Source organism: Macaca thibetana, chromosome 16 (assembly GCF_024542745.1).
Source record: "Macaca thibetana thibetana isolate TM-01 chromosome 16, ASM2454274v1, whole genome shotgun sequence".
Classification (NCBI taxonomy): Eukaryota; Metazoa; Chordata; class Mammalia; order Primates; family Cercopithecidae; genus Macaca; species Macaca thibetana.
This window is the reverse complement of record NC_065593.1, coordinates 63105062-63129399: the sequence shown is the minus strand read 5'-3', so window position 1 is coordinate 63129399 and position 24338 is coordinate 63105062. Positions and strand designations below refer to the sequence as shown.

Here is a 24338-nt window from a genome sequence, read left to right as displayed (position 1 = left end):
ATCTCCTGACCTTGTGATCCGCCCGCCTCGGCCTCCCAAAGTGCTGGGATTACAGGCTTGAGCCACCGCGCCCGGCCAAGTAGCCAGGATTTGATTTATGCCCTTATTGTGGAATGAAAGTGTTTGTTACTTATTTCAAGAAAATGAATGTGCTCTTAGAAACAGAGTGGAATGTAGGATGTATGCCAGCTTGTGGCAGTGAGCATGCTTGAGGACTCTGACCTTGCCTCTGCTCCAGGGTCCTGACATTTAGGGGAAACCACTGCTGTTTGGTTTCTATGTGCTTTGTTAAGGACGCCAGGGAGGTCTCCTGAGTTTGTAGCTTAGATCCTGTCTGAATGTCAGGACTGGTGTGTGAGCAAGAAAGAAGCCAAGTGGTGCTGGAGGGTGGGGTGCCCGGCTTTGTTCCCATTTGAATGCCAGGCTTGAAGTGCACACAGATTGCCTTTCTTTTCTGTTGAAATGGGAGGTGTGTGCAAACTCTTTGTATTTAAGGTTGTGTTTTTGCTGGACACCAAAGAAGCTGTATTCTGGGTTAGATTTAATGAGCCTAAAAACTGGCCCCAGTAGTTTACAGCCTGCAAGTAAAACAGTGAAAAGGGCAGCTTATCAAGTGGTTATTGTCTGCTGAGTGGACTTGGCTACAGAACTCAAATAAACCATAAGATTTGACTTGAAATGTTTATATCCAGAGTTGTTTACTGGCCTCTTACCAGCAACTGCTCCCTCAGAGGTACTGTCTCCTTAAAATGAGTCATCCTGGATCCCCACCAGCCTGCACCAAAATGATGTGATAGTGCCCCGTTATGCTCCCCCAACGCACACATGCCTGCTGGTGGTGAGAATGAGTGCTCTTAGACTGACTGCCTTTTTCTCCCAAATTAGTTGTTACATAGCATTCAGTTTTGAGTCACCTCCTTGGCTGTTACTTCAAATTATTCTCCTGTTTTATAGGTTAGCTACTAGCCATGCCAGATGGGATCAGCACAGCCCTGCCTCTGCTGCTAATTGTTCCTCTAAAGTAATCGCCATGCCTTCTTCGGGCTTCATCTTTAAAGGAATGAAGTGACTGAGATTATTCTGGAAAAGCTTTTGGCAGTTAGTGAAATTAGAGTACAACTAAGAACATTTTCAGACCTCCACTGTGGATGACCTGGGTATAATCTCACAATTCGATGGGACTGCAAGGATTGTAAACTGAAATGAACGTGATTGTACTGTGTTGGAAGAGCCTAAGAGGAAACCGATGCCGTGAGTTTCAGAGAGTAACGCTTAACCCCAGTTACACAGGATACCATCTTGTGTTTTCTCTTTTTCAGTTACCCACTACATTGATTTTGTGATCTGCTAATGGGTTGCCACCCACAAACATTGCTTTAGCACTTTTACTTCAAATCAATGAAGGACTGAGAAAAGTTCTCCTGGTGTCTCCACAGAGTGGCTTCCAGGAACAGGTCTTTGCATAGAATATCAGTGGTTTCCTTTTTTGTTTCAAATAATGGTCAGAAGATATCCAGTGTTGACTCACCAAGGCTATCAGGTTCCTTTTTCCTTTTTTTTTTTTTTTTTTTTTTTTTTTACATTTTATATTTTTGCTCTTTTTTATTTTAGTTTATTTTATTTATTTTTTGAAACGGAGTTCCACTCTGTCACCAGGCTGGAGTGCAGTGGTGTAATCTCAGCTCACTGCAGCCTCCGCCTCTCAGGTTCAAGCAATTCTCTTGGCTCAGCCTCGTGAGTGCTGAGACTACAGGCGCGTACCTTCTTTAGTAGACACGGGATTTCACCATGTTGGCCAGGATGGTCTCTATCTCCTGACCTCGTGATCTGCCTGCCTCAGCCTCCCAAAGTGCTGAGATTACAGGCATGAGCCACCACGCCCAACCTTTTTTTTTTTTTTTTAATTTAAATTTAAATTTTTTTCATTTTTTTGAGACAAATTTTTTTTGTTTGTTTTTTGTTTTTGAGACAGTCTTGCTCTGTCGCCCAGGCTGAGAGTGCAGTGGCATAATCTCTGCAACCTCTACCTCCCAGGTTCAAGCAATTCTTGTGCCTCAGCCTCCGGAGTAACTGAGACTACAGGTGCATGGCACCACACCTGGCTAATTTTTTATGTTTTAGTAGAGACAGGGTTTCAACCATGTTGCCCAGGTTGGTCTCGAACTTCTGAGCTCAGGCAATCCACCCGCCTTGGCCTCCCCAGGTGCTAGGATTATAGGTGTGAGCCACCACACCCAGCTATTTTTTCTTTTGTTTTTTAATTTTAAAGTTGGGGGTCTCAGTTTGTTACCCTGGCTGGTCTCGAACTCCTGGACTCAAGTGATCCTCTGGCTCCAAGCCCACTACCAGTCTCAGGTTTTTTGCTAAAAGATCACTACCTTTTTTTCCTCTTATCTGCTGCCATGTGAGACGTGGCTTTCACCTTCCGCCGTGATCGTGAGGCCTTCCCAGCCACAAGGAACCATAAGTCCAATAAATTAAAAAAAAAAAAATCACTATATAAGATACTAGGATGGATTGTGACCGTTGAGGGGTGCTTACATATCCCACATTTGACTACATTCTTTCCAAACTAAGTATTCTATCCAAAGGAACATACTGCTATCATGGAGACCAAAGAGGCACTGTTTAAGGTTGCCAAGGTGAAGCGAGCTGAGAGGCTCTGTTCTGGTGCCAGCAACTCTGAAATCTTAATTCCTGCTGTCCAGGCAGCAGAATGCCATGGTTTCCCCAAGTAGGTAGCTGCTTTAGCAATTAAAGCCCAAACGTCTGTTCTGTTCATCAGAGGTCTCTGAATTTCTGAAGGGGTATTTCGTTTCTGGTGACTGAGTTAATCCCCATCCCTCTTGTAAAGTGTGCTAATAGAATCAGCCTTTCAAAGCTACAGAACCAGACCGTGCCCTAAATTGACCAACATGATTGATGTGCCTCGGGAAGTCTCTTGCCAGCTGTCCCTGTGAAGACCTTCCCCCTGCTGCTGCCTTGCACACTGAAGCATCTCAGACTGTGCAGAGCCATTTACTCATCAAGACAGTAAATCCCAGGGCTGGGTTAAGTGCTGTGTGATAACTTGGATGAGACTTCTTTAAAGCCACTTAAAATAAAATTAGGAAACTACCGTCAGCTAAGTTCAAATTTACCGAAGCCAAGATACAAGGATGAGGGTTTAGTACCTGGTAACATCATCCTGTTGGTGACAAGGTGGGGATACGTCTCTAATGGGACTTCCCTCAGTGGCAGGCAGGCTGCCAAGCAACTAACCCCCATCGAGTGCCAGACCCTCCCAGTGTTCTGAGAGTGATCTCCATGCTGAACACCCTGCATTTTATATGATTTCTCGACCCAGCCAAAAAAAAGAAAATGGTCCATCACGTACACAGTTATCTAGTCTTAAGTTACATTCTTTTTTCTCCCACTTTATTATGGAGCAGAAGTAAGCCTATCATGTTCTTAGAAAGGCTCTTAAGAGGTGTCCTGGAGTCCTTGAATCACTTTAGCCTCTGGGGTAGGATGCGCCACCAGGAGGATTTGGGCTGGAGCTTGTGTGTTTGCCTTTCACCTGTACTGCTGTTTGATCTTGGTGAACACTCCACCGACATTTCCTAAAGTTGCTCAGTGCAAATCCAGCAAAGCAGTCCATTTTCCCTTGGCCAAGATTGAGATGTGTTGTTTTAGATGCATAGAGGAGTTTTCTTGGATGAGCCAAGGACAAGCTGGGGTGTCCTGGATTGAACAGACCTCGATGATAGTCGTGAATTCACCCCAGTGCCCTCTGTTGGAAAGAAAGGAAGGTGAAGATTGAAAAGTTAAGAAAAAAGCTTTTGGCCACTTGAGAGGATCAGGGCCGCAAGTCTTGAAGAAGCAAAGGGTTCAGTGCCTTGGGATCAGCGCTGGTACAGCCGAAGGATGCCAGCGTTGTGTAGGTCTCTCCACAGGGCAGCTTCCAGGGACAGATCGTGGTTTGCATAGAATATCAATGGCTTCATTTTTCTTTCGAAATAGTGGTCGGAAAATTTCCAGTAGTTGCTTGTGATGAATCCATAGGCACTGACCTGGGCAAGGATAGTCATTGGATTAGTATTTGTTGAGCATCTAGTGTGAAGTGACATAAGTTTAGAAAGGTGTCCCCCTGCTGAGGTGAGGATAATGGTCTAGGGCTTATTCCCACTTAGCAAGTGGCGAGATGGATTCAGGGGTGACTCACTGTGTCCCCACGTCGCATAGCTGGTGATTGCCAGAGCTGGGTTTGGAACTGGAGGGTGGATGCAAAAGCCCATTACTACTCTCTCCCCATCCTAATTGGGAACTGCAGTCAAGACACTCCTGCATTAAAATAGGAAAAGGCCCGGTATGGTGGCTCATGCCTGTAATCCCAATGCTGGGAAGCTGAGGTGGGAGGATCACTTGAGCTTGGAAGTTTGAGACCAGCCTGGGGAACATGGTGAGACCCCGTCTCTACAAAAAGTTAAAAAAAAAAAAAAAAAATGAGCCGGACGTGGCGGTACCTGCCTGTGATCCCAGCTACTTGGGGATCATCACACCACTGCACTTAAGCCTGAGCAACAGAGTTGAGACCCTGTCTCAAAAAAGAAAAAAGAGCCGGGCGTGGTGGCTCAAGCCTGTAATCCCAGCACTTTGGGAGGCCGAGACGGGCGGATCACGAGGTCAGGAGATCGAGACCATCCTGGCTAACACGGTGAAACCCCGTCTCTATTAAGAAATACAAAAAACTAGCCGGGCGAGGTGGCGGGCGCCTGTAGTCCCAGTTACTCAGGAGGCTGAGGCCGGAGAATGGCGTAAACCCGGGAGGCGGAGCTTGCAGTGAGCTGAGATCCGGCCACTGTACTCCAGCCTGGGTGACAGAGCGAGACTCCGTCTCAAAAAAAAAAAAAAAGAGGGAAAAGATACAGGCCTGAGACATGGAGTGGCGTTTGGCCTCCAGCTCTCCGTAGCAGCTTAACATGGGCCATGGCCTCTCCTTGAAAGCTGCTGCTTGGCCCCTGCCTCCACGAGGTTCACATGGGCCACATCCCATCAGGAATGACTCTTAGGTGCTTTCCAAGTATTTGTGTGTTTGTGTGTGGGAGGCTAAACCTACTGCCCCACCCCCGCTCTGGGATGTCCCCATAAACGAATGTCCTTATTCAGCCCAGTGTGTTGAGGAGATTGGCTTTCACAAGGGCAGTTTGATGATTTGAGCCTTAAATACCATATTGAGTGGCTGCCTTGGAGAAGAGCGAAAGAAGGAAGCCTGGGGAAGATGTCAGGAGCCAAGGCAAGGCTGGTCCAGGACCTGCCTGCCCTTCAAAGGGCCCTGGGTGGTGGGCAAGGAAGTGGGCAGCACCGGCAGCACTATTGGAGCTGGGGATTCCGTGAACAGAGGCCAAGAGTCCCAGGTCCGAGGGTAAGGGGTATCAGGGGATCCTGCAGGGTTCTGTTCTATGTTCTGCCGGCATGGGCTTCTGGAAGAGAAGGCCTCTTACCTGGTCACAAGTATGCAAAGCTGTCAGCAGCATGAGAGCCCCGGTACTAGGCATATATAGGTCTCCAAAATTGGTGTTAATCAACTTTGATTTCAAGAACCTGGAAGCAAAAAGACGTTTCAGCTCACTAGCTTGATGGTTGTATCATCACACTTCACAACTACACATTCAGATAGGTGGGAAAACTTCAAAAACTCAGGGCCTTTTACTCCTATCAGTTCTTTATTTGGTCCAAGCGGACTAAATGCAAAGATCTTTGAGACCTTAGGTAAGGTGGGGGGTGAGAAAGAGGAACCACAGGTGAAATCCTTCCCCCTTTCGGCAACAGCCTGTTTTCACCCCAAGCTACTAAGTAACCACACTGCCAAGGGCATAGGTGGCCTGTTAATTTAGCCTGAGACTGCGGTTTCTCTCTACCCCACATATTGATTAAGTAGAAATCCCGTGTGAGGGACAGGGAGCTCAGACCCTGTGACTGGACCCACACAGTCCAAGAGTGAGGCCGGGGTGTGACCACCGGCTCTGCCCTCAGGCCTGAGTTGACATCAAGCTGTGCCAGGCCGATCACCTGACTTCTCTGAGCCTGTCTTCCTCTGTAGCATGGAACTAGTTGGAGGGGCTTCATTTACCTCCCTAGATTCACTCACCCCTCTCCAACAGCTCCCTGCCCTGGGATTCGAGCCTCTGGTCCACAGCAGGGTTTCTCGGTCTCAGTGCTGTTGATGTTTGGGGCCAGGTGCTTCTTTGTTGCTAAACGGGGACGTTCAGCAGCATCCCTGGCCTCTGCCCACTGATGGCACTTGCCCCCACCACCCTTTCAACAACCCTGGACGAGGGCCATATGCACATCCATATTGAGAACTCCTGGCAGGAGGGAGGGAAGGGAGGGGAGGGGTGGAGGCTGTTGCCTGGGTCCCTCCCCGCACCTTGTGTCGGTGTGTTTGGGCCTGAAGATTCTGATGGCCTGCTGCTGACAGCCCCGGTGCTGCTGTGCACGTTATGGCCCCCAATTCCCAGTCTGCCTTTGTGAACAGTTCCTAGTAAATACACCTTGAGTTATCCTGAGTTTCCTGTCCATTTCCTGGGGACTGACATATATCACACTCCCTCTATCAAGGTGCTAAATAAAACAGTAAATGAAGTGACAGTGCTTCGCACACAGCACTCGGGACATTGGAGCTCTGGTTATTGGTCAGTGCGTGGGGCTCGTGGGAGGGCTCTGCCTGGATGTAGGGTGGGTATGTAAAAGCGGGAAGGAAAGGGACGCTGTTCTTCAGGCACCCCACTCCGTACCTTTTTGTCAGGTAGCTGATGAGGTCCGGATGTAGCAGCTTGAATTTACTGGCAGAAGCTTCTGGTCCAAAATAAGTGTGCGGCCTAGGACCCATGATAGAAGTGGACAGAGCGCCCAGAGCCGTCGTATTGCAAGGGGGAGATGGAGGGGAGGGTCAGGGTGCCAGAGTAGCCGCGGTACCCTGAGCGGTAGGAGCGGGGCTGGGAGTAGTAGCGGGAGAAGGGGGTGTAGAAGGTGGCAGGCAGCACGGTGGGGACCACATGTGGCTTCCCGCTCACCAGGACCTCCACGGGTGGGGTGTAGGAGAGAGAGGAGGGGGGCATGAACAGACCGGGGGGAGTTGGGAAGGGGCAGTGAAACTGGGGGTGGTGGGGGGGCGGGGGAAGGAGAGGTAAGTAGAGCGAGTCAGGAGGGGGTGGGGGCTTCCGGGCAGGGCAGGGAGAGGGACAGGCAAAGCATGGGTTTTGGGGAAGTGGTGCTGTGGGGGGCTGGAAAAAGGGGGGCTCCTTCAGAAAGCGGGGCACATATGGGGTGATATAGGATGGGATGTTCTGAATTGGTCCGATATAGGAAGATGAGGGGGCAGGGCTGTAGAAGGACTTGGGGGGCACAGTGGGGGTTAGGGAAGGGTTTCGAGAGAGGGATTTGAAACCAGACTGGGAGGGAGATTTGGAGGTGGGTGGGGTGGGGGGTTGGGCGGCCCCGCGGGGCACGTGTTGGACCTGAGGACTGGGGTTCAGGGAGGAAGTCCGGGAAGAGGGCTGTGAGGCACTTGGGGTGGGAGGGTGGGAGGGGGGCCGGGAGGAAGAGCCCCGAGTGGGGGAAGGGGCTGAGCTCTCGTGAGGCTGCTGGCCTGGAGGGGTGACAATGCTATTGGAACGGGACTGGGAGGGAGACTGGGTAGGGGACGGATTAGGGGTGTGGGAAGGGGAGCTCATTGGTGTTGGGGAGGCTTAGGTCCACCCGATGTCTCTGAGGCAGCCCCAAGAGCCCAAGCCCAGCGTGTCACAAAGCCCAGCTCAGACCAGCAGTGGAAGCAATTGTTGGGTAATCACCAGGGCGGGGGGCGGGGTGGGCCTGGCTTTAGAGCCCTTAACCCGTAAGGACCACCTGTAAAGCCGCTCTGTGGGGGTGGACGAGATGTCCTCAGGGAGACCCCAGAGATAGGGCTGGTTGTCTGGGCCACAGCAGTGGTGTTGATTTTTAGGGACCTGATCTCAGGGACAAGAAATTATCTCAGAACCCCCGGGAGGAGGTTCAGATGAGGGTCAGGTGGTGGCTCCAGAGAGCTGGACCCAGGCCTGCTGTGCAGGAAGGTGGGAGAGAAGACAAAGGGCCCATTGTTTCCGCCTCTCAGGATGCTGGGCCTTGAGTCTGCTCTCCTGTGTCACAGGCATGACCCTGGGACGGATGCCCACCAGGAGGAGGGGCACAGACTGGCCCCAACTGGCTTCCAGCACAGTGTGCTCAGTGGGACGGCAGACCCTGCCCAGTTTGTGACCTGGAGCTGCCGGGGGCAGCCGGGCTGGGCAGGGAGAGCACAGCCTGAAGCCGAGGAGCCAGACCTGCTCGTCCCATTCAGAAAAGCTGCCTCTCCCGCCCCGAGCCCACCACCCCAGAGGGCTACTGGGAACCCGGAGGGTCACCTGGGCTTTCCGGGGGTGGACAGAAAGTAGAATTTCCCAGTGCTGAGTTACGTGAATAATTGGGGATGATTGAATTCTTAGGGCTTTTCTTGCTGCCCTTCACCCACCTCCTCTTACCCCATGATGGGCCCTGGGAGCAAAAGGGAGACAACCATAGCGCCCCTGCCCCTCCACCACGCCCCACACCACCATGGCCTGGCTGCTCACCTGTCCCCTTTATCTAGGCCCTCAGGGACAGGCACGCCCAGAATGGCTGATCTCAGCATCACATAGTCGCGGATGTCTGAGGGGATGAAGATATACTGCAGGTCCTGTCAGAATAGAGACAATGAGCCCAGAGGGGAACCAGGCCATGCTTAGCTCCTCCGTGTGGACAGCCCTCCACCCAACCTTGCCTGCTGAGCCGACCGGAGAATTTCCCTTAAATAACTTTCATTCCCACCCAGAGGTACGGTACTGGTTTCAATGTAGGCCTGCAAATCCTCTAATGCTCCTTCAGGAGGTGGCACCCAATTGCCTTCCCCTAGAGTATGGGCTGGACTTAGGGACGCATACACAGGCCTTTTCTGATAAAAAGGAAAGTGATGGTGCGTGGCTTACAGACTAGGTCATAAAAGGTGCTGTGGCTTCCTTTACGTTCTCAGATCACTCACTCTGGATGAAGTTAGCTGCCATGTCGTGAGGACACTCAGCCTACAGGGGGCCCCAAGTGGCAAGGGCCTGTGAGACGCCGCCTTGATGTCAGCCCCAGTCAAGCTTTTGGGTCTCTCAGACGATGCAGCCCATCATCTCCGTCACCTGAGCCAAAACCTTTCACTAAGCTCCCCCCAAATTCCTGACCCATTGAAACCACAAGATGTTTGTTGTTTAAAGTCACCAAGTTTTGAGGTCATCTGTTACACAGTAATAGATAACTCATATGTGTACTGTGGCTACACCAAAACTGAGGCCGGGCACGGTGGCTCACACCTATGATCCCAACAATTTGGGGAGGCCGAGGCGGACAGATCATGTGAGGTCAGGAGTTCAAGACCAGCCTGGCCAACATGGTGAAACCCTGTCTCCACTAAAAATATAAAAATTAGCCAGGCATGGTGGTGCGTGCCTGTAATCTCAGCTTGTTGAGAGGCTGAGGCAGGAGAATCACTTGAACCCAGGAGCCAGAGGTTGCAGTGAGCTGAGATCATACCATTGCACTCCAGCCTGGGTGACAGAGGGAGACTCCGTCTCAAAGCAAAAACAAAAACAAAAAGTCTAAAGCTGCTCCATTTTGTTCCACTTCACAGAAGAGAGGTTCTAGTGTGAGGACTCAGTATGGCGTAGACACTATGGTAGGACACTCCTTAAGCCCCTGGTCAGGGGAAGAAGCTTCTAGAAACCCAGCTCAGCTTCCTTCAGCACTGCAGATTCCCTTTTCCTAGGATCCCCCTAACCCTGCATGTGGCACCCACAGCACCTGAGGAGGGAAGCTTTGAGTTACGGCCCCTGGGTGTGGGTGGAGGAACCTGGAGGCCAGCAGGTAGGGCCAGATGCTGGCTCCCACGCACTGGCTGCCACCTGGTGCATGTCCCTCAGTGTCTCTGACCCTCAGTTTCCTATACAGGGCTATTGTGAGATTTCGAGAGGCCACACCACATTCTTCCAGGGGCCAATGTGGGGAAATGGAAACAACGCCAGGGCTCGGGTCAGAGGGGCCTAGATCTAGATGGTTCCAGCTGGGTGACCTTGGACACGTTCCTGAACCTCTCAGCGTCTCTGCTTTGTCATCTGGAAATGGGGACAAGGGTCCCACTGAGGGTTGCTGTGGTGACCGTGTGTGTGCCCTGTAACATGCTAGGAACAGAGGAGGAACTCCATAAATCCCCTTCCCCTGGGAATCGCTAGGACAGGCTGAGCTCCCCAAAGAATGCCAACTCTCAAGGTGGGGGGTACTCTGGGTTCAAATCCTGACCCTACCGCTGACTCACTGAATGAAAGGTGCCAGGCTTTTATTCCCTCACCAGTGAAACCATGGGTTGCACGGTCTCTGTAAAGTTCCTGGCAAGTCGTAAGCATTCGGTAAATGCTAGCCATTCATGTCCCATGCTGCAGAGGAGTCCTGTGCCGCCTGAATCCGCAGGGAGTCCGGGACCAGATCCCCCTTCATCTTCAGTGGCCATCTTGTGTATCCAGAGTCCTAGCACACCCTCTGCACCCACTGGACCAGGGTGTGTGAGCCCCGTGGCCCCCCACTGAGGGGACTCCAGGAACAATGATGCCATTGTTAACTATAATGGCATGCCTGCCAGAGGCCTCACCTGTCCTTGTGGCACGGAGGTGAAGCCCAGGTTCCAGTAGGAGACAAGGGAATTCTTCATCGTGTTCACAGTGAAACCATAGAAGGAAGTCTTGGTGCCCACATCGCGCTCGAAGCCTTTGATCACAGCTCCATTGAGTCTGGTCGGCACAGAAGCCTGTCAGTGTCTGTGGTTACACCAGGCCGTCTCTTCTGCTTCCATCTCCACGGCTCTGCCTGGCCTGTCCCCCCAGCCTCTGTACGACCACTCCTTCTGCCCACGGCAGTACAAGTGCCCAGTTGTCAGCCAGAATCCCACTCCTCCAGACCTCAAGGGGTGATGCCCTGTGAGTAGGTAGAGGTGGCCCTGGCGGCTGCTTCCTCCCGGGTCCCCTGCACGGGCACCCATGCTCTGTCCTCAGGGCCTACTGTTTGTGTTTGCCTTGTCCATGTCCATGTGCCCGTCACAACTGCTGAGCTGCCCAGGTCACTGCTGCCATAGCCCACTGCCCCTGGGGGAGACCCCCCCACCCTCTGGGCAACTCTCCCTCCCACCCCTCCCCAGCCCGTGCCCCTCATACCTGAACACATAGTCATGGGCATCGATGTTGGGACCCTGGCGGGACCCATTCAGAATGCCTCCGTTGCCCACCACGGCACACCGGATACACTTTGGAGGGGAGTCCCTGGGCGGAGCGAACAGCTTGGCGTTCTCTGAGCTGTTCAGAAGGCTAAGGGTGGAGGCGATGGCTGTGGGTGCAGATGGGGAGCAGCCATAAGAAGGGCTGGCATCGGGGCACCTGGGGCCTTCCCTAGGCTGGTTCTGGTGCCCCATGTCCCCTGAGGCCTGACCCCAGCTCCTCCCAAGAAGCACAGAGGGCGGGAGGGGAAGGAGATGTCTGGGCGGGGGAGAACAGAAAAGCTGACAGTGGAAGAGGGGGCTTGGCGGCCTTCACTTGTCTTAACCCGAATAACTTATCCTCTTAAGACTATTCCTAGAGAAGTGGGCTCAGAGCTTTAAAAAGACTGGGCCGGCCATGGTGGCTGATGCCTGTAATCCCAGAACTTTGGGAGGGTGAGGCGGGCAGATCACTTGAGGCCAGGAGTTCGAGACCAGCCTGGGCAACATGGTGAAACCCTGACTCTACTAAAAATACAAAAATTAGCCAGGTGTGGTGGGCATGCCTGTAATCCCAGCTACTTGGGAGGCTGAGACGCAAGGATCACTTGAACCCGGGAGGTGGAGATTGCAATGAGCCAAGATTGTGCCATTGCACTCCAACCTGAATGACAGAGCGAGACTCGTCTCAAAAATAAAGACTGTATATTGCAAAAGAAAAGAATCGGAGGCCAGTGGGGGTTTGGGTGCAAGTGTAATGTAAAGGGGGCTCTGGGCCTGCGGTGTGGGAGTTCCTGCAGCAGCAACCGTGAGTGAGGTGGTTTGAGGCCCCACAGCCTCTTTCCTCGGCCACCATTGGACGCTGCAGCCTTTCTTGCCAGGGAGGCCCCAGGTCGGTGAGGGCTGCTGGCGGGGGCAGCCCCAGGCCTCTCACTGACCCCTGGGTGCTTGGACGGAGGAGGGAGGTGAGGCAGGAGTTGCATAGCTGGGGCTTCTGGGAGGAGAGGGGGACAGAGAGGCCCTGTATCACCAGTGCTATGAGGGTGGGGAGGCCTGGCCTACCTCAGGGCCAAGAGCAGGAAGCTGAGAGAAGGCAGGTGAGAGACAGTGGGCCTGGATTACCTTGGTAAGAGAGCCCCCGCCAGCCATACGGGGCTTTGTGTTGGCTCAGGCGGTCCCAGAGCTCTGGGGTGAAGAGTTCCCCCCACAGCAGCACTGGAACAGAGAAATTGAACAGGCCACGGAAGTGGGGGTGCCGCTGAATGGCCAGGTGAAGCAGGTGTCGGCAGGCCTGGCCCTGTGGGTGAGAAGGTGGGGGCTGAGCCTTGTTAGGTGGGGGCTGGGGTGGATGGGACTCCCCGCAGACCCTGCAGGGTAGTTGGGAGTTGTGAGGGAAGGCCTGCCCTGTCCCCTCCAGATCAGGGCCATCCTTGCATTTTTGAACTGAGCTGGCTTCTAGGGGGTCTGGGAACTTTCTGGATTTAGCCTGCCTAGCTCTTCTCCCAGAGGCCACGTCCCCTTGGCCTGATGGCTCTGGCCTCATACTCCTTCACCTCACGCTTGAGCGAACTCTGGGGCATTTTCTGATGCGTGGGTCTGACCTGCCTGCCCTTTGGTGGAGGAGTTTCAGCCTGGGCTGGGCTGGGGCCATCACCTGGATGCAAACCCTAACCCTGCTGGTACTTGCTGTGTGATTTGCGTGTGAACAGGCTGCCAGGAAGATCCGTGGTCTTTCTTTCCAGTGGTGCCTTTAGGGCGTAGAAGTGTCCCCCCAAAATTCATTACCCAGAGCCTTGGAATGTGACCTTAGTTGGATCTAGAGTCTTTGGAGATGGAGTTAGTTAAGAGAAGGTCATATAGGGTGAGGTCGGGCCCTAACTAGCATCCTTATAAGGAGGCCAAGTGATGATGAAGCAGAGATCTGTGCGATGCGCCACAAACCAAAGAGGACGTGGAGCTGCCAGAGCTGGGGAAAGGCGGAAGAGGCTCTCTTCCAGCCTTCAGAGGCAGCGTGGCCCTGCCAGCACCTTGATTCTGGGCTTCTGGGCTCCAGAACTGTGACGATTCAATTTCTGTGGATTGAAGCCCCCCAGGCTGTGATCATTTGTTCCAGCAGCTACAGGGAAGGAACACAGCACCTCTGTACTTGTGGGCCTTGAGGGAGGGTGAGGTCAGGAAACAGGCCCCAGCCTTGTCTGCCCAATGATCTCACAAGGTCAGAATCACACACAGTCATGGCCTGGGCAGGCCTTCTATTACTCCTGAATGGGGCTCTTTGTTAAGCCATTGGTTTGATCAAAGGGCAAAGCAGGAAATAGCTGTATAGTAATTTCTGCTATAATGCAACTTGTGAGTGGCTGAATATCACCATGCTGTGCAAAGCTATGCAACCATGACCATGGGGCAGCCGGGCATGGGGGCTCACCCCTGTAATGCCAGCACTTTGGGAGGTCAAGGCGGGAGGATAACTTGAGGCCAGGAGTTTCCATAACATAACAAGACCCCATGTCTGCAAAAAAAATTTTTTTAATTAGCCAGGCATGGTGGCCCAGGCCTGTGGTCCCAGCTACTTGGGAAGCTGAGGTGGAAGGATTGCTTGAGCCTGGGAGATTGACGCTGCAGTGAGCTATTGAGACTGCACTCCAGCCTGGACAACAGAGTGAGACACCATCTCAAAAACAAAACAAAACAACAACAATGGCAAAACGAAAAACCATGGACTTATGAGAAAATGGGATGAGTGACATAACACTGAAAAGCTGTCAGGAATGCATAAAACCAAAGATACAAATCGAAGAAAGACAGAAGCACAGTTTTATGGATGTCCCATGGTTAAGGAATACTTGAGATGGATGTGGAAGTGGGAGTGGAAGTGGGTGTCGGAAGGGGGCAGTTTGTGTGATATTGTGAAATGGTGGAAAGAAGGTTGTCTGAAATTGGAGGGAATTGTGCCACCAGGCTCACTAGGGCAGGTGAACTCATAACACACTCAGTGAAGCTGATGGAGATCTCAGGTGCGCATACACAAAAAAATACTTTTTGTGTATTCTTGCGTGGCTCTGCTGAGTTGGGTGTGGTTTCTATGTTAATCTAGAGTTTTCACTGACAAAATCACTCAAAAGAAAATCCAGGCTGGGCACAGTGGCTTATGCCTATAATCCCAGCACTTTGGGAAGCAGAGGCGGGTGGATCCACCTATGTTCAGGGATTTGAGACCAGCCTGAGCAACGTGGTGAAACCCCATCTGTGCTAAAAATACAAAATTAGCCTGGCGTGGTGGCACATGCTTGTAATTCCAGCTACTTGGGAGGCTGAGGCACGAGAATCACTTGAACCTGGGAGGTGGAGGCTGCAGTGAGCCAAGATGGCTACAGTAGCCTGGGCAACAAGAACGAAACGAAAAAAAAAAAAAAAAAAGAAAAAAAAAAAATGCAAAATTTATGTGATGCTCAGATTGTTTCCCAATATGTCATTTCTTTTTTTTTTTTTTTTTTTGAGACAGAGTCTCACTCTGTCACCCAGGCTGGAGTGCAGTGGCGCTATCTTGGCTCACTGCAAGCTCCGCCTCCCGGGTTCACGCCATTCTCCTGCCTCAGCCTCCCGAGTAGCTGGGATTACAGGTGCCTGCCACCACGCCTAGCTAACTTTTTGTATTTTTAGTAGAGGCGGGGTTTCACCGTGTTAGCCAGGATGGTCTCAATCTCCTGACCTTGTGATCTGCCCTCCTCGGCCTCCCAAAGTGCTGGGATTACAGGCGTGAGCCACCGGGTCCGGCCCCTAATATGTCAATCTTGTTGGAACAAACTAACAATTTCTTTTTCTTTTCTTATTTTTTTTTTTTGAGACAGAGTTTCGCTCTTGTTGCCCAGGCTGGAGTACAATGGTGTGATCTCATCTCACTGCAACCTCCATCTCCTGGGTTCAAGCAATTCTCCTGCCTTAGCCTCCCAAGTAGCTGGGATTACAGGTGCCTGCCACCATGCCTGGCTAATTTTTTGTATTTTTAGTAGAGATGAGGCTTCACTATGTTGACCAGACTGGTCTCACACTCCTGATCTCAGGTGATCCACCCACCTCGGCCTCCCAAAGTGCTGGGATTATAGGCGTGAGCCACTGTGCCTGGACCAAATTAACAATTTCAAAGTAAGCATTATAGCAGAACTGACAGCTGGCTTGCGTTTATCCCATGGATGTGGTGTCAAAGTTTCCTTCTTAGCTCTGACCACCAGGAAGCTCAGAGCTAGATATATGACATGTCTCCCACTTTGTGACACATTTTTTCCTGCGCTTATTTTACATTGTCTTATTTTCATTTCTTTACTTCTTCTCCTTCCCTCATTTCCTCATTTTATTGTATTTTATGTTTGTGCCCTTTTTTTTTTTTTTTTAGACAAGAGTGTTGCTCTGTTGCCCAGACTGGAGTGCAGTGGAGCGATCTCGGCTTACTGCAACATCCACCTCCCAGGTTCAAGCAATTCTCCTGCTTCAGCCTCCCTAGTAGCTAGGATTGTAAGTGTCCACCACCATGCCTGGCTAATTTTTATATTTTTAGTAGAGATGGGATTTCACCTTGTTGACCAAGCTGGTCTCAAACACCTGACCTCAGGTGATCCACCCACCTTGGCCTCCCAAAGTGCTGAGATTACAGGCGTGAGCCACCGCACCTAGCCATTTTTGCCTTCTAATATGTGTCCAAAAGCCACCTCAAACCCTTTGTTTTAGACCAGGTGGGGACGTATGTCAATTAGCATCGAACAGCTCAAGGGTCAAGGTAGAAAAGACTTCAGGAAGCTTGAAGATGACCTGGTCCAAGCACTCCTAAGGTGCTGGAGGTCTCTCTTCAACCTGCCAGTCAAGTATCCACTGGCCTCTGTATTTATTTATTTATTTGTTTGTTTATTTTGGAGACGGAGTCTCACTCTGTCTCCCAGGGTGGAGTGCAGTGGCACGATCTTGGCTCACTGCAACCTCTACCTCGCGGGTTCAAGCAACTCTCCTGCCTCAGCCTCCCAAGTAGCTAGGATTATAGGTGCCCGCTGCCATGCCCGGCTAATTTTTTGTATTTTAGTAGAGACGGGGTTTCACTGTGTTGCCCAGGCTGGTCTCGAACTCCTGAACTCAGGCAATCCGCCCGCCTCGGCCTCCCAAAATGCTGGGATTACAGGTGTGAGCCACTGCGTCCAGCGGCCTCTGTTCTTAAGACAGGGCCCCCATCACCTGCCCAGGGCTACTTGCTGTGTCTCTGAACAACTTGGCTGTCACTAAGCTCTAGCATGCAGTGAAATCTTTCTCCCTGAGGCCCCAGTCAACATGTCCCAGTTTAGTCTCTTGGGCATGGAAAACACCTCTTAAGCCTGTATTAATCCAGAACAACACAGTCATCATCCTGATTAACGGCAGCACATGGAGCCAGGGTGGGGTGGAGTGGGGTGGGGTGGGGGAGGCTGTATTGCACAATGGTTCTGAGCCAGGTTCTAGACAAGAGGCTCAAACCCCAGGACTACCTCTTACTACCTAAGCGGGGTACTTAACTTCTTGGTGCCTCATTTTGCTCATTTGTAAGGGCCACATTCTAGGGTTGCTATGAGGCTTCAGTGAGAGAACACAGGTAAAGTCCCCAAATCAACGCTGTCTGTTACTTACAGTTATGAGGCAGGGCCCTGAAGCTTCTCAAACCTTCTGGGCAAGCAAGGGCATCTTTCCAGAGCTTGGAGTTTGCTCCAGGGTGAGCAGTTTAAATGTGACTTTTATACGAAGTAGATATTTTGAGGAGTAGAATATAAAATTCACAGGACTATTTAAGATACAATCTTAAGACTCCAAAGAACTGTTCAGCTGGCTACACCCCATGAGTATATATTTATTCATCTTTCCCTGCTGTTGGGCCACAAGAAACCCTATTAGTCAGGTCTGAGCGGCCCTGAAGGGATGGATGCTCAGCTCGTAACTTAGGGCGTTCCGAAGAGCTCCTGCCCAGCAATCTCATGAGAATGTTCTTGTTCGCTCTTCTTCCCTCCTCCCCACTAATCTGAGGGTGCTCAAAACTGCCACAGGGTAGTCGACCACTGTACCTTTCCTGTCCAAGAATTCGATGCCTTGGGTTGCAAGACTGCTTGAAATGATGTGATGTCCCTGGGGGAAAAAGTAGAAAAAAAGCAGGGGTCAGCAGCTCTGACCTACCCCTTGGAAGCTTTTGGACTGACTGACTCCCTTAGCTCTAGGGGCAGACAAAGTTTGTCTGTGCCTATCGTGGTGGCTCACACCTGTAATCCCAGTGCTTTGGGAGACTGAGGCAGGAGGATCACTTGGGACCAGGGGTTGGAGACCAACCTGGGCAACATAGCGAGATCTCATGTCTACAAAATTAAAAAAATTAGCTGGGCATGGTGGCAGGCACCTGTAGTCCTAGCTACTCAGGAAGTTGAGGCAAGAAGATTGTTTGAGACCAGGGGTCAAGGCTGCGGTGAACATAATTGTGCCACTGTACTGTAGCCTAGGTGACAGTGAGACCGTCTCTCAAAAAAAAAAAAAAAAAAAGCCTGTTTGTTATTTTGATTTTTTCACTTCTGTACTCTTACTCTTTTTGTTGTTGTTGTTGTTTGTTTGTTTGAGATGGAGTTTCGCTCTTGTCACCCAGGCTGGAGTGCAGTGGCACAACCTTGGCTCACTGCAACCTCCGCCTCCCGGGTTCAAGTGATTCTCCTGCCTCAGCCTCCTGAGTAGCTGGGATTACAGGCATGCGCCACCATGCCCAGCTAGTTTTGTATTTTTAGTAGGGATGGGGTTTCTCCATATTGGTCAGGCTGGTCTCCAACTCCCTACTTCAGGTGATCTGCTCACCGTGGCCTCCCAAAGTGCTGGGATTACAGGCGTGAGCCACTGCGCCCAGCTCTGTGCTCTTATTCTTGCCATGTCTTTTCTCTTTAGGCACACAGGATACTGTCACTTTCTTAGGTTTACTTCACTGTGTAAACTCAGAGATCAAGACATCCCTCAGCAACTGGCAGAAATGTGGAGTTTATAGAACAGTGAGATGGTGGTTTAAAATATATGAAAATAAAAAAGATTGCCAGCCACCTGGAACTGTGACCATCTGAAGGATCTCCCTGACAGGGCCCCAGAGGTAGGCATTAGGTCTGAGATGACTGGGCCTCCGTTCCCCTTTGTGTGGGTCGTGCCCACCAACCCTGAAGTACAATCCTGGTTAAGGTTATGGCTCTTGCTATGGTTTGAATGAGTCTCTCAAAGTTTATGTGTTGGAAACTTAATCCCCAATGCAACAGTGTTGAGAGGTGAGAACTTTAAGGGGTGATTAGGTCACTTGGGCTCTGCCTTCATGAATGGATTAATTTGGTTATTGCAAGAGTTGGGTTAGTTATTGTGGGAGTGGATTCCTGATACAAGGATGAATCCAGCCTCTCTTCTCTGGAGCATACGTGCTCTCTTGCCTTTCTGCCTTCCATCTATGAGGATGCAGCAAGAAGGCCCTCTCCAGACACAGACCCCATGACCTGGGACTTCGCAGCCTCCAGAACCATAAGAGGTAAATCTCTGTTTTTTGTAAATGATCCAACTCAGGTGTTCTGTGATAGCAGCACAAAACAGACTAAGACAGCTCTGAAACCTCACTTCCTGGGTTTGCAACCTGACTCCACCACTTGGCTGCTGTGTGATCTTGGGCAGTTGCTGAACTTCTCAGAACCTCAGTCTCTGCATCTATACAATAGGGATAATCATATTGAGCTCCTTGGATTGTTAGGAGGATTCAAACAGAGTGTATGTTAGCACATATAAAAAGTGTCCTCTAGGTGGCCAGGCATGGTGGCTCACTCCTATAATCCCAGTACTTTGGGAGGCTGAGGCGGGCGGATCACGAGGTCAGGAGTTTGAGACCAACCTGGCCAACATGGTGAAACCCCATCTCTACTAAAAATGCAAAAATTAGCCAGGCGTGTTGTCACATGCCTGTAATCCCAGCTACTCGGGAAGCTGAGGCAGGAGAATCACTTGAAACCGGAAGGTGGGGGTCGCGGTGAGCAGAGATCGCACCACTGCACTCCAGTCTGGGTGAAAGAGCGAAACTCCATCTCAAAAGAAAAAAGTGTCCTCGAAATGTTAGCTATTATTACCTCCTAAAGGAGGAAGAGAAAGGATCTTGCGGTGTCAGCCTCTATTATTAGTGTCCCTTCTAGAGGGCAGTAAGGGGATAGTGTTCCTGTCCCCTCCCAATGCCCAATTCCCAGGCACTAGGTGGCCCCTGAATCAGAGCAGAAGGAAAACATGAAGGAAGGAACAGGGGTCCTTACCCTTTCCAAAGGGTGGCCAGGCTTCTCTCAGACCCCTCCCTTCACCCCAGCAGCCACAGGGAGCAGGTGCAGGGGACACTGAGTTGGCAGCTTGCAAGAGAAACAAAGGTCTCTTGTTGCCTGCTTCTAGGTGCTGAGGCGGCTGAGCCACAAGGGAACCCGGGATCTGGCCTCCCTTTGGTTTCCAGGTTTCCTATAAAACCCTGGAAGGATGGCACAGAAAGAGCAGGGTTGATTCTTTCCCCCATCCCTCTCTTGCCCCCTTGGACTGTCCAGCTGTCCGCCCACATAATCCCATAGTTCCTGCTCATGAGCACGATCTGACCCCCTCTGAGAAGGAACTAGGACAGTGGTGCTCAGACTAGTTGCCTATGAAACCCCCCAGGGAGGTTTGAAAAACCCCATTGTTCAGCCCTGACTCCTGAGATTCTGATCTGATTGTTCTGGAGTGGGGGGCGGGCATTGGTGAGTCTAATCCCTACCCTCCCACCCTAACCAGGAGATTCTGCTGTGCAGCCAGGCTGGAAAGCCTGACAGAGGAGCTGCGGAAGAGGGTGGAGTTGAGACGTGGAGCGGTGGGGGCCGGTGGGGGCGGGTGGGGGCGGGTAGAGCTGCAAGGGAGGTGATGGGGAATGTCCAAGTTCAGTTTTGCTGCCCTGAACTCCCTATCCTCAGGGAGGCCTGGTGCGACTTCAGAGCATCCCTAGTGCTCAGCAACTTCTCCCAGACACGCTCCCACCGATCCTTCCAGCCCCTCCCTCTCAGGAATCCAAGTGCCTGGGGCACGTGGGAGGGCGTAGGAAGGGGGCCAGCCTGCACATGCCCTTCTGGGAGGTTTAACCAGACTGAGGAGATACGCGGACCATGTGCTGCGTTTTTCAGAACGCTAATTCTACTCACAATTTAGATCATATACTTTTTTTTTTTTGACGGAGTCTGTCTCTGTCACTAGGCTGGAGTAGTACAGTGGTACACTTCGGCCCACTGCAACCTCCACCTCCTGGGTTCAAGCGATTCTCCTGCCTCAGCCTCCCAAGTAGCTGGGACTACAGGTGCATGCCACCACACCCAGCTAAGTTTTGTATTTTTAGTAGAGACGAATTTCACCATGTTGGCCAGGATGGTCTTGATCTCTTCACCTTGTGATCCGCCCGCCTCAGCCTCCCGGAGTATTGGGATTACAGGCATGAGTCACTGCACCTGGCCTTTTTTTTTTTTTTTTTTTTTTTTTTATTTAAAGACAGGATCTCACTTTGTCACTCAGGCTGGAGTGCAGCAGCAAGATCTTGGCTCACTGCAGCCTCAACCTCCTGGGCTAATCCTCCCATCTCAGCCCCCCAAGTAGCTGAGACCACAGGCATAAGTCACCATGCCTGGCTATTTTTTTGTTGTTGTTGGTATTTTTAGTAGAAACAGGGTTTTGCCATGTTGCTCAGGCTGGTCTCAAACTCCTGGGCTCAAGCAATCTGTCTGCCTCGGCCTCCCAAAGTGCTAGGATTACAGGCATGAGCCACTGTACCCGGCCTTCATATTCTTAATACTTAGCCCTAGAATGTTCTCCTTTTAAAAACAGCGTTGACAATGGATAGTAACTGGCAGCCTTATGTTGATTCTCACTGTCTCTTCTATTAAACAACAACAACAACATTTAATAGAAATCCCCATGTGTGGGACCCACTGATCCAGATTCTGCCATGAGGAAATTCCCAGACTGGGCTCCATTCTAATCTGCACTAAAGAGCCCCCTCCTTGGGCTCTGTAGAACCTGTCCCAGCTGCCCATCTTCCTGGACTGTCCCCTGTAGCCAGGATGTCCATTTGCAGTCCCTAGCTGGGGAAGCTCATGTGGCCTGCTGGCTCTGCCCAGAATGCCATCCACCTCCCACTCTCTCCCAGACTAAATATCCACCTCTCACAGCAAGGCTGAGTCCTGACCTGCCTCGCACTGGGGTTTAAGCTACAGTGCAAATATAGTGAAACAGCAGGAAAGGGCCAGGTGCTTGAGTCATACTACATTTTGAAAAGAGGAAAGATCTTTTTTTAAAAACAAAACAAAAAAACATTGTTGCATTATAATAGAAGTATAGTAAACTTCATACTTAAAGTTGTATTAGATACCTTGAAATAATTTTGTGTTTAAAAAAAAAATGTATTACTCAGGAGGCTGAGGTGGGAGAATCATTTTAGCTCAGGAGGTGGAGGTTACAGTGAGCCAAGACAGACCCACTGAACTCCAGCCTGGGTGACAGATTGAGACTGTCCCCAAAAGATTATTTTTATAAGAAAAGGAATTCGTTTCTTACAGTTATGGAGGCTGAGAAGTCCAAGGTCGAGGAACCACGTTTGGTGAAGACCTTTTTTTTTTTTTTCCTGCTCCTTGTGGAGCAGGGCTACCCCATAGGCAGTGGTCCAGAGCAGCCCAAGGGCCTTGGTGTTGGTGGGGCAGGATGTCACATGCAGAGTGGGGCTGAGCTGCTAGATGAGGTCTCTTCCTTTTTATAAAATTATTTTTAATTGGCACATACTTGTGCATATGTACAGGGTACAGTGTGATTTTTTTTTTTTTTGGAGACAGAGTCTTGCTCTGTCGCCCAGGCAGGAGTGCAGTGGCCCCATCTCGGCTGGCTGCAAGCTCCGCCTCCCGGGTTCACGCCATTCTCCTGCCCCAGCCTCAACAGTAGCTGGGATTACAGGCGCCCACCACCACGCCTTTTAATTTTTTGTGTTTTTTAGTAGAGATGGGATTTCACCGTGTCAGCCAGGATGGTCTCCATCTCCTGACCTCGTGATCCGCCCGCCTCGGCCTCCCAAAGTGCTGAGATTACAGGCGTGAGCTACCGCGCCCTGCCACAGTGTGGTATTTCAATACGTGTATGCGATGTGTAATAAGCAAACCAGCTAATTAGCGTTTCCATCACCTTGAACTTATTATTATTTTTTGAGACAGGACCTCCCTGTATTGCCCAGGTTGGAGTGCAGTGGTGCGATCACAGCTCACTGCAGCCTCGACCTCCTGGGCTCAAGGGATCCTCTCGGTCAGTTCCCCAAATAGATGGAAGCACAGGCATGCACCACCATGCCCAGATAATTTTTGTATTTTTGGTAGAGATGGGGTTTCGCCATGTTGGTCAGGCTCATATCAAACATGTATATGCATTGAGATACTTTGTGTTTTAAACATCTTTACATACAAGTGACAAGGATTCCTTTTCTTTTGAGACAGGGTCTCGCTCTGTCGCCCAGGCTGGAAGGCAGTAATGCAATCACAGCTCACAGCCTCGAATTCCTGGCCTCAAGCAATCCTCCCACCTCGGCCTCCCAGAGTGCTGGGACTACAGGCGTAAGTCGCCATGGGGTGCCAAGGATCCTCTTAATGCCTTCAGTCCTTGTCAGGTTTCGTACCCTCATTACGCAATTCTGACTACAAGGAGATGTGGGGACTTCAGGTGGCGCCGCTAGAACACCCTTTGTTCTAAGAGCGCTGGACTCCTGATCACTGGCAAGCTGTTTCACATTCTTCTGCGACTTTTGGTGTGTCCTTTGACTGCATCTGTGGAGACCAGATACTTACTTTGTTTTCATCCCGTTAGGCCCCCAGCAAGGTTGGTGGGGAGTGCACAGATGGAAAAGCGCCAGAAAGGGAAAGGCTGGGGCTGCAGGCCTCTCCCTGAGGCTGCCGGCCCCTTCCCTCCTCCCAAACCCAGACTTCCCACGGCTTGGTCCGCTTTTTTTTAGGCTAAGCGAAATCGTTTTGCGGCTTCTTCAGACACTGGAACCACCACCTGCTAGAGGCCGGCTCCCAGGTTCTCCTCGTGGGGCACCCAGGAGAGGAAAGTGCCCAGGGAGGAGGAGGGAGTGCAGCGCAGCAGGCGCCGCGGGGAGAGCGCGGATGGAGCCAGAAGTCGCCCCTTGTTCCCCCCGGCGCCCGCCTCTTAGATACCGAGAGCAGAGGCCGGGGAGAAGGGAGCGGGCGCGAGGCGGGCAGAGACTGCAGCGGGCGGGAAAGGCGACTGGCCGCGGCCGGGCCGAGGGTCCCCACGAAGTTGGAAACCGGAGACTTGGGTCCCTGCCCAAAAAGCAGTATCTGACGTTACCGAGGGAGAGTTCCCGACAAAAAAGGAAGTTTTTATCTGCTTCGGGGTAGATTTCTACAATAGAAAGTGTACTCCTCATCCGGGGGAAGACTTCACCAACAAGGGCGCAGGGGCGAGGTCTTCCTTGGACCCAGGCAAAGGCCGCGGGGTCCGGGCAGCACGAGGTTAAGGCTGGGAGGGGGTTCTGGCGATAAAGGGCCGCGGCCCGAGTTCTTGCTGAGAGCTGCCCCAGAAGGGTCGACGCGGAGGTTGGGCTGAGGACTGCGGGCCGCCGGGGAGCCCTGGGCTGGGCGCCCTCCCCGCGCCCTGGTCGCCCCCACGCCCTCCCGCTCTGCGCGCGGCAGCCCCTACCTGGCTCTGGCCGCGGGCCCCGGGTACCGCTGCACCGCCGAGAAGTACAGGGCAAAGAGAAGCCCCGAGCAGGCAGCCGTGAGCAGCAGCAGCAGCCAGAAGAACGGCCCGCGCGGGAGCCCCATATAGCCCCGGCCCGCGAGCGCCCCGGCCGCCGACGTCCCGGGCAGAAGGGAGAGGCCCGGGTGGGCCGGGTGGCACTTGCGGAGGCGGCCGTCCTGTCCTGCCCCGCCCTGCCCGCCTGGTGCCTGCGGCACCTCCCCGCCCGGCA

The 24338-nt window shown here is 51.9% G+C and overlaps 3 protein-coding genes and 2 long non-coding RNA genes across 9 annotated transcripts in view; 2 read left to right on the top strand and 3 right to left on the bottom strand.

Moving 5' to 3' along the window:
• LOC126939289 (uncharacterized) overlaps positions 1 to 20163 on the top strand; it is a 24450-nt gene extending 4287 nt beyond the window's left edge. Inside the window, exons 5-6 of one of the 2 annotated variants that reach the window (XR_007720328.1) lie at positions 955 to 1251; positions 18245 to 20163. This is a non-coding gene — a long non-coding RNA (uncharacterized LOC126939289). Of the gene's footprint in view, positions 1 to 954; positions 3124 to 18244 lie in introns of those variants that run through there. The other variant, XR_007720327.1, reaches the window with a different exon arrangement.
• CYGB (cytoglobin) overlaps positions 1 to 24338 on the bottom strand; it is a 326406-nt gene that overhangs the window by 35344 nt on the left and 266724 nt on the right. The gene's annotated exons all lie outside the window — the stretch shown is intronic.
• On the bottom strand, positions 3156 to 24338 carry ST6GALNAC2 (ST6 N-acetylgalactosaminide alpha-2,6-sialyltransferase 2). 4 transcript variants are annotated; one of them, XM_050764390.1, is made up of 10 exons: positions 24068 to 24338; positions 17389 to 17449; positions 12440 to 12614; positions 11280 to 11448; positions 10721 to 10859; positions 8631 to 8734; positions 6777 to 6860; positions 5484 to 5583; positions 4205 to 4323; positions 3156 to 4052 (listed from the first exon to the last, which is right to left on the bottom strand). In XM_050764390.1, the coding sequence occupies exons 1-10, from the start codon at positions 24190 to 24192 to the stop codon at positions 3983 to 3985; spliced, it is 1146 nt and encodes a 381-aa protein (XP_050620347.1). In that variant the 5' UTR covers positions 24193 to 24338; the 3' UTR covers positions 3156 to 3982. The 4 variants fall into 4 exon arrangements, with proteins under 4 accessions (XP_050620347.1, XP_050620349.1, XP_050620348.1 ...); XM_050764392.1 differs by lacking the exon at positions 4205 to 4323 and having other exon boundaries at positions 3156 to 3772; positions 3878 to 4052; positions 24068 to 24263; XM_050764391.1 differs by lacking the exon at positions 4205 to 4323 and having other exon boundaries at positions 24068 to 24263.
• On the bottom strand, positions 6856 to 7771 carry LOC126939238 (uncharacterized). The gene has a single exon (XM_050764424.1). It carries the CDS (start codon positions 7713 to 7715, stop codon positions 6861 to 6863), a length of 855 nt encoding a protein of 284 aa, XP_050620381.1. The 5' UTR covers positions 7716 to 7771; the 3' UTR covers positions 6856 to 6860.
• On the top strand, positions 7896 to 10723 carry LOC126939294 (uncharacterized). Its single transcript, XR_007720334.1, has 3 exons — positions 7896 to 8469; positions 8648 to 8871; positions 9068 to 10723. It is a non-coding gene; the product is annotated as an uncharacterized LOC126939294 (long non-coding RNA).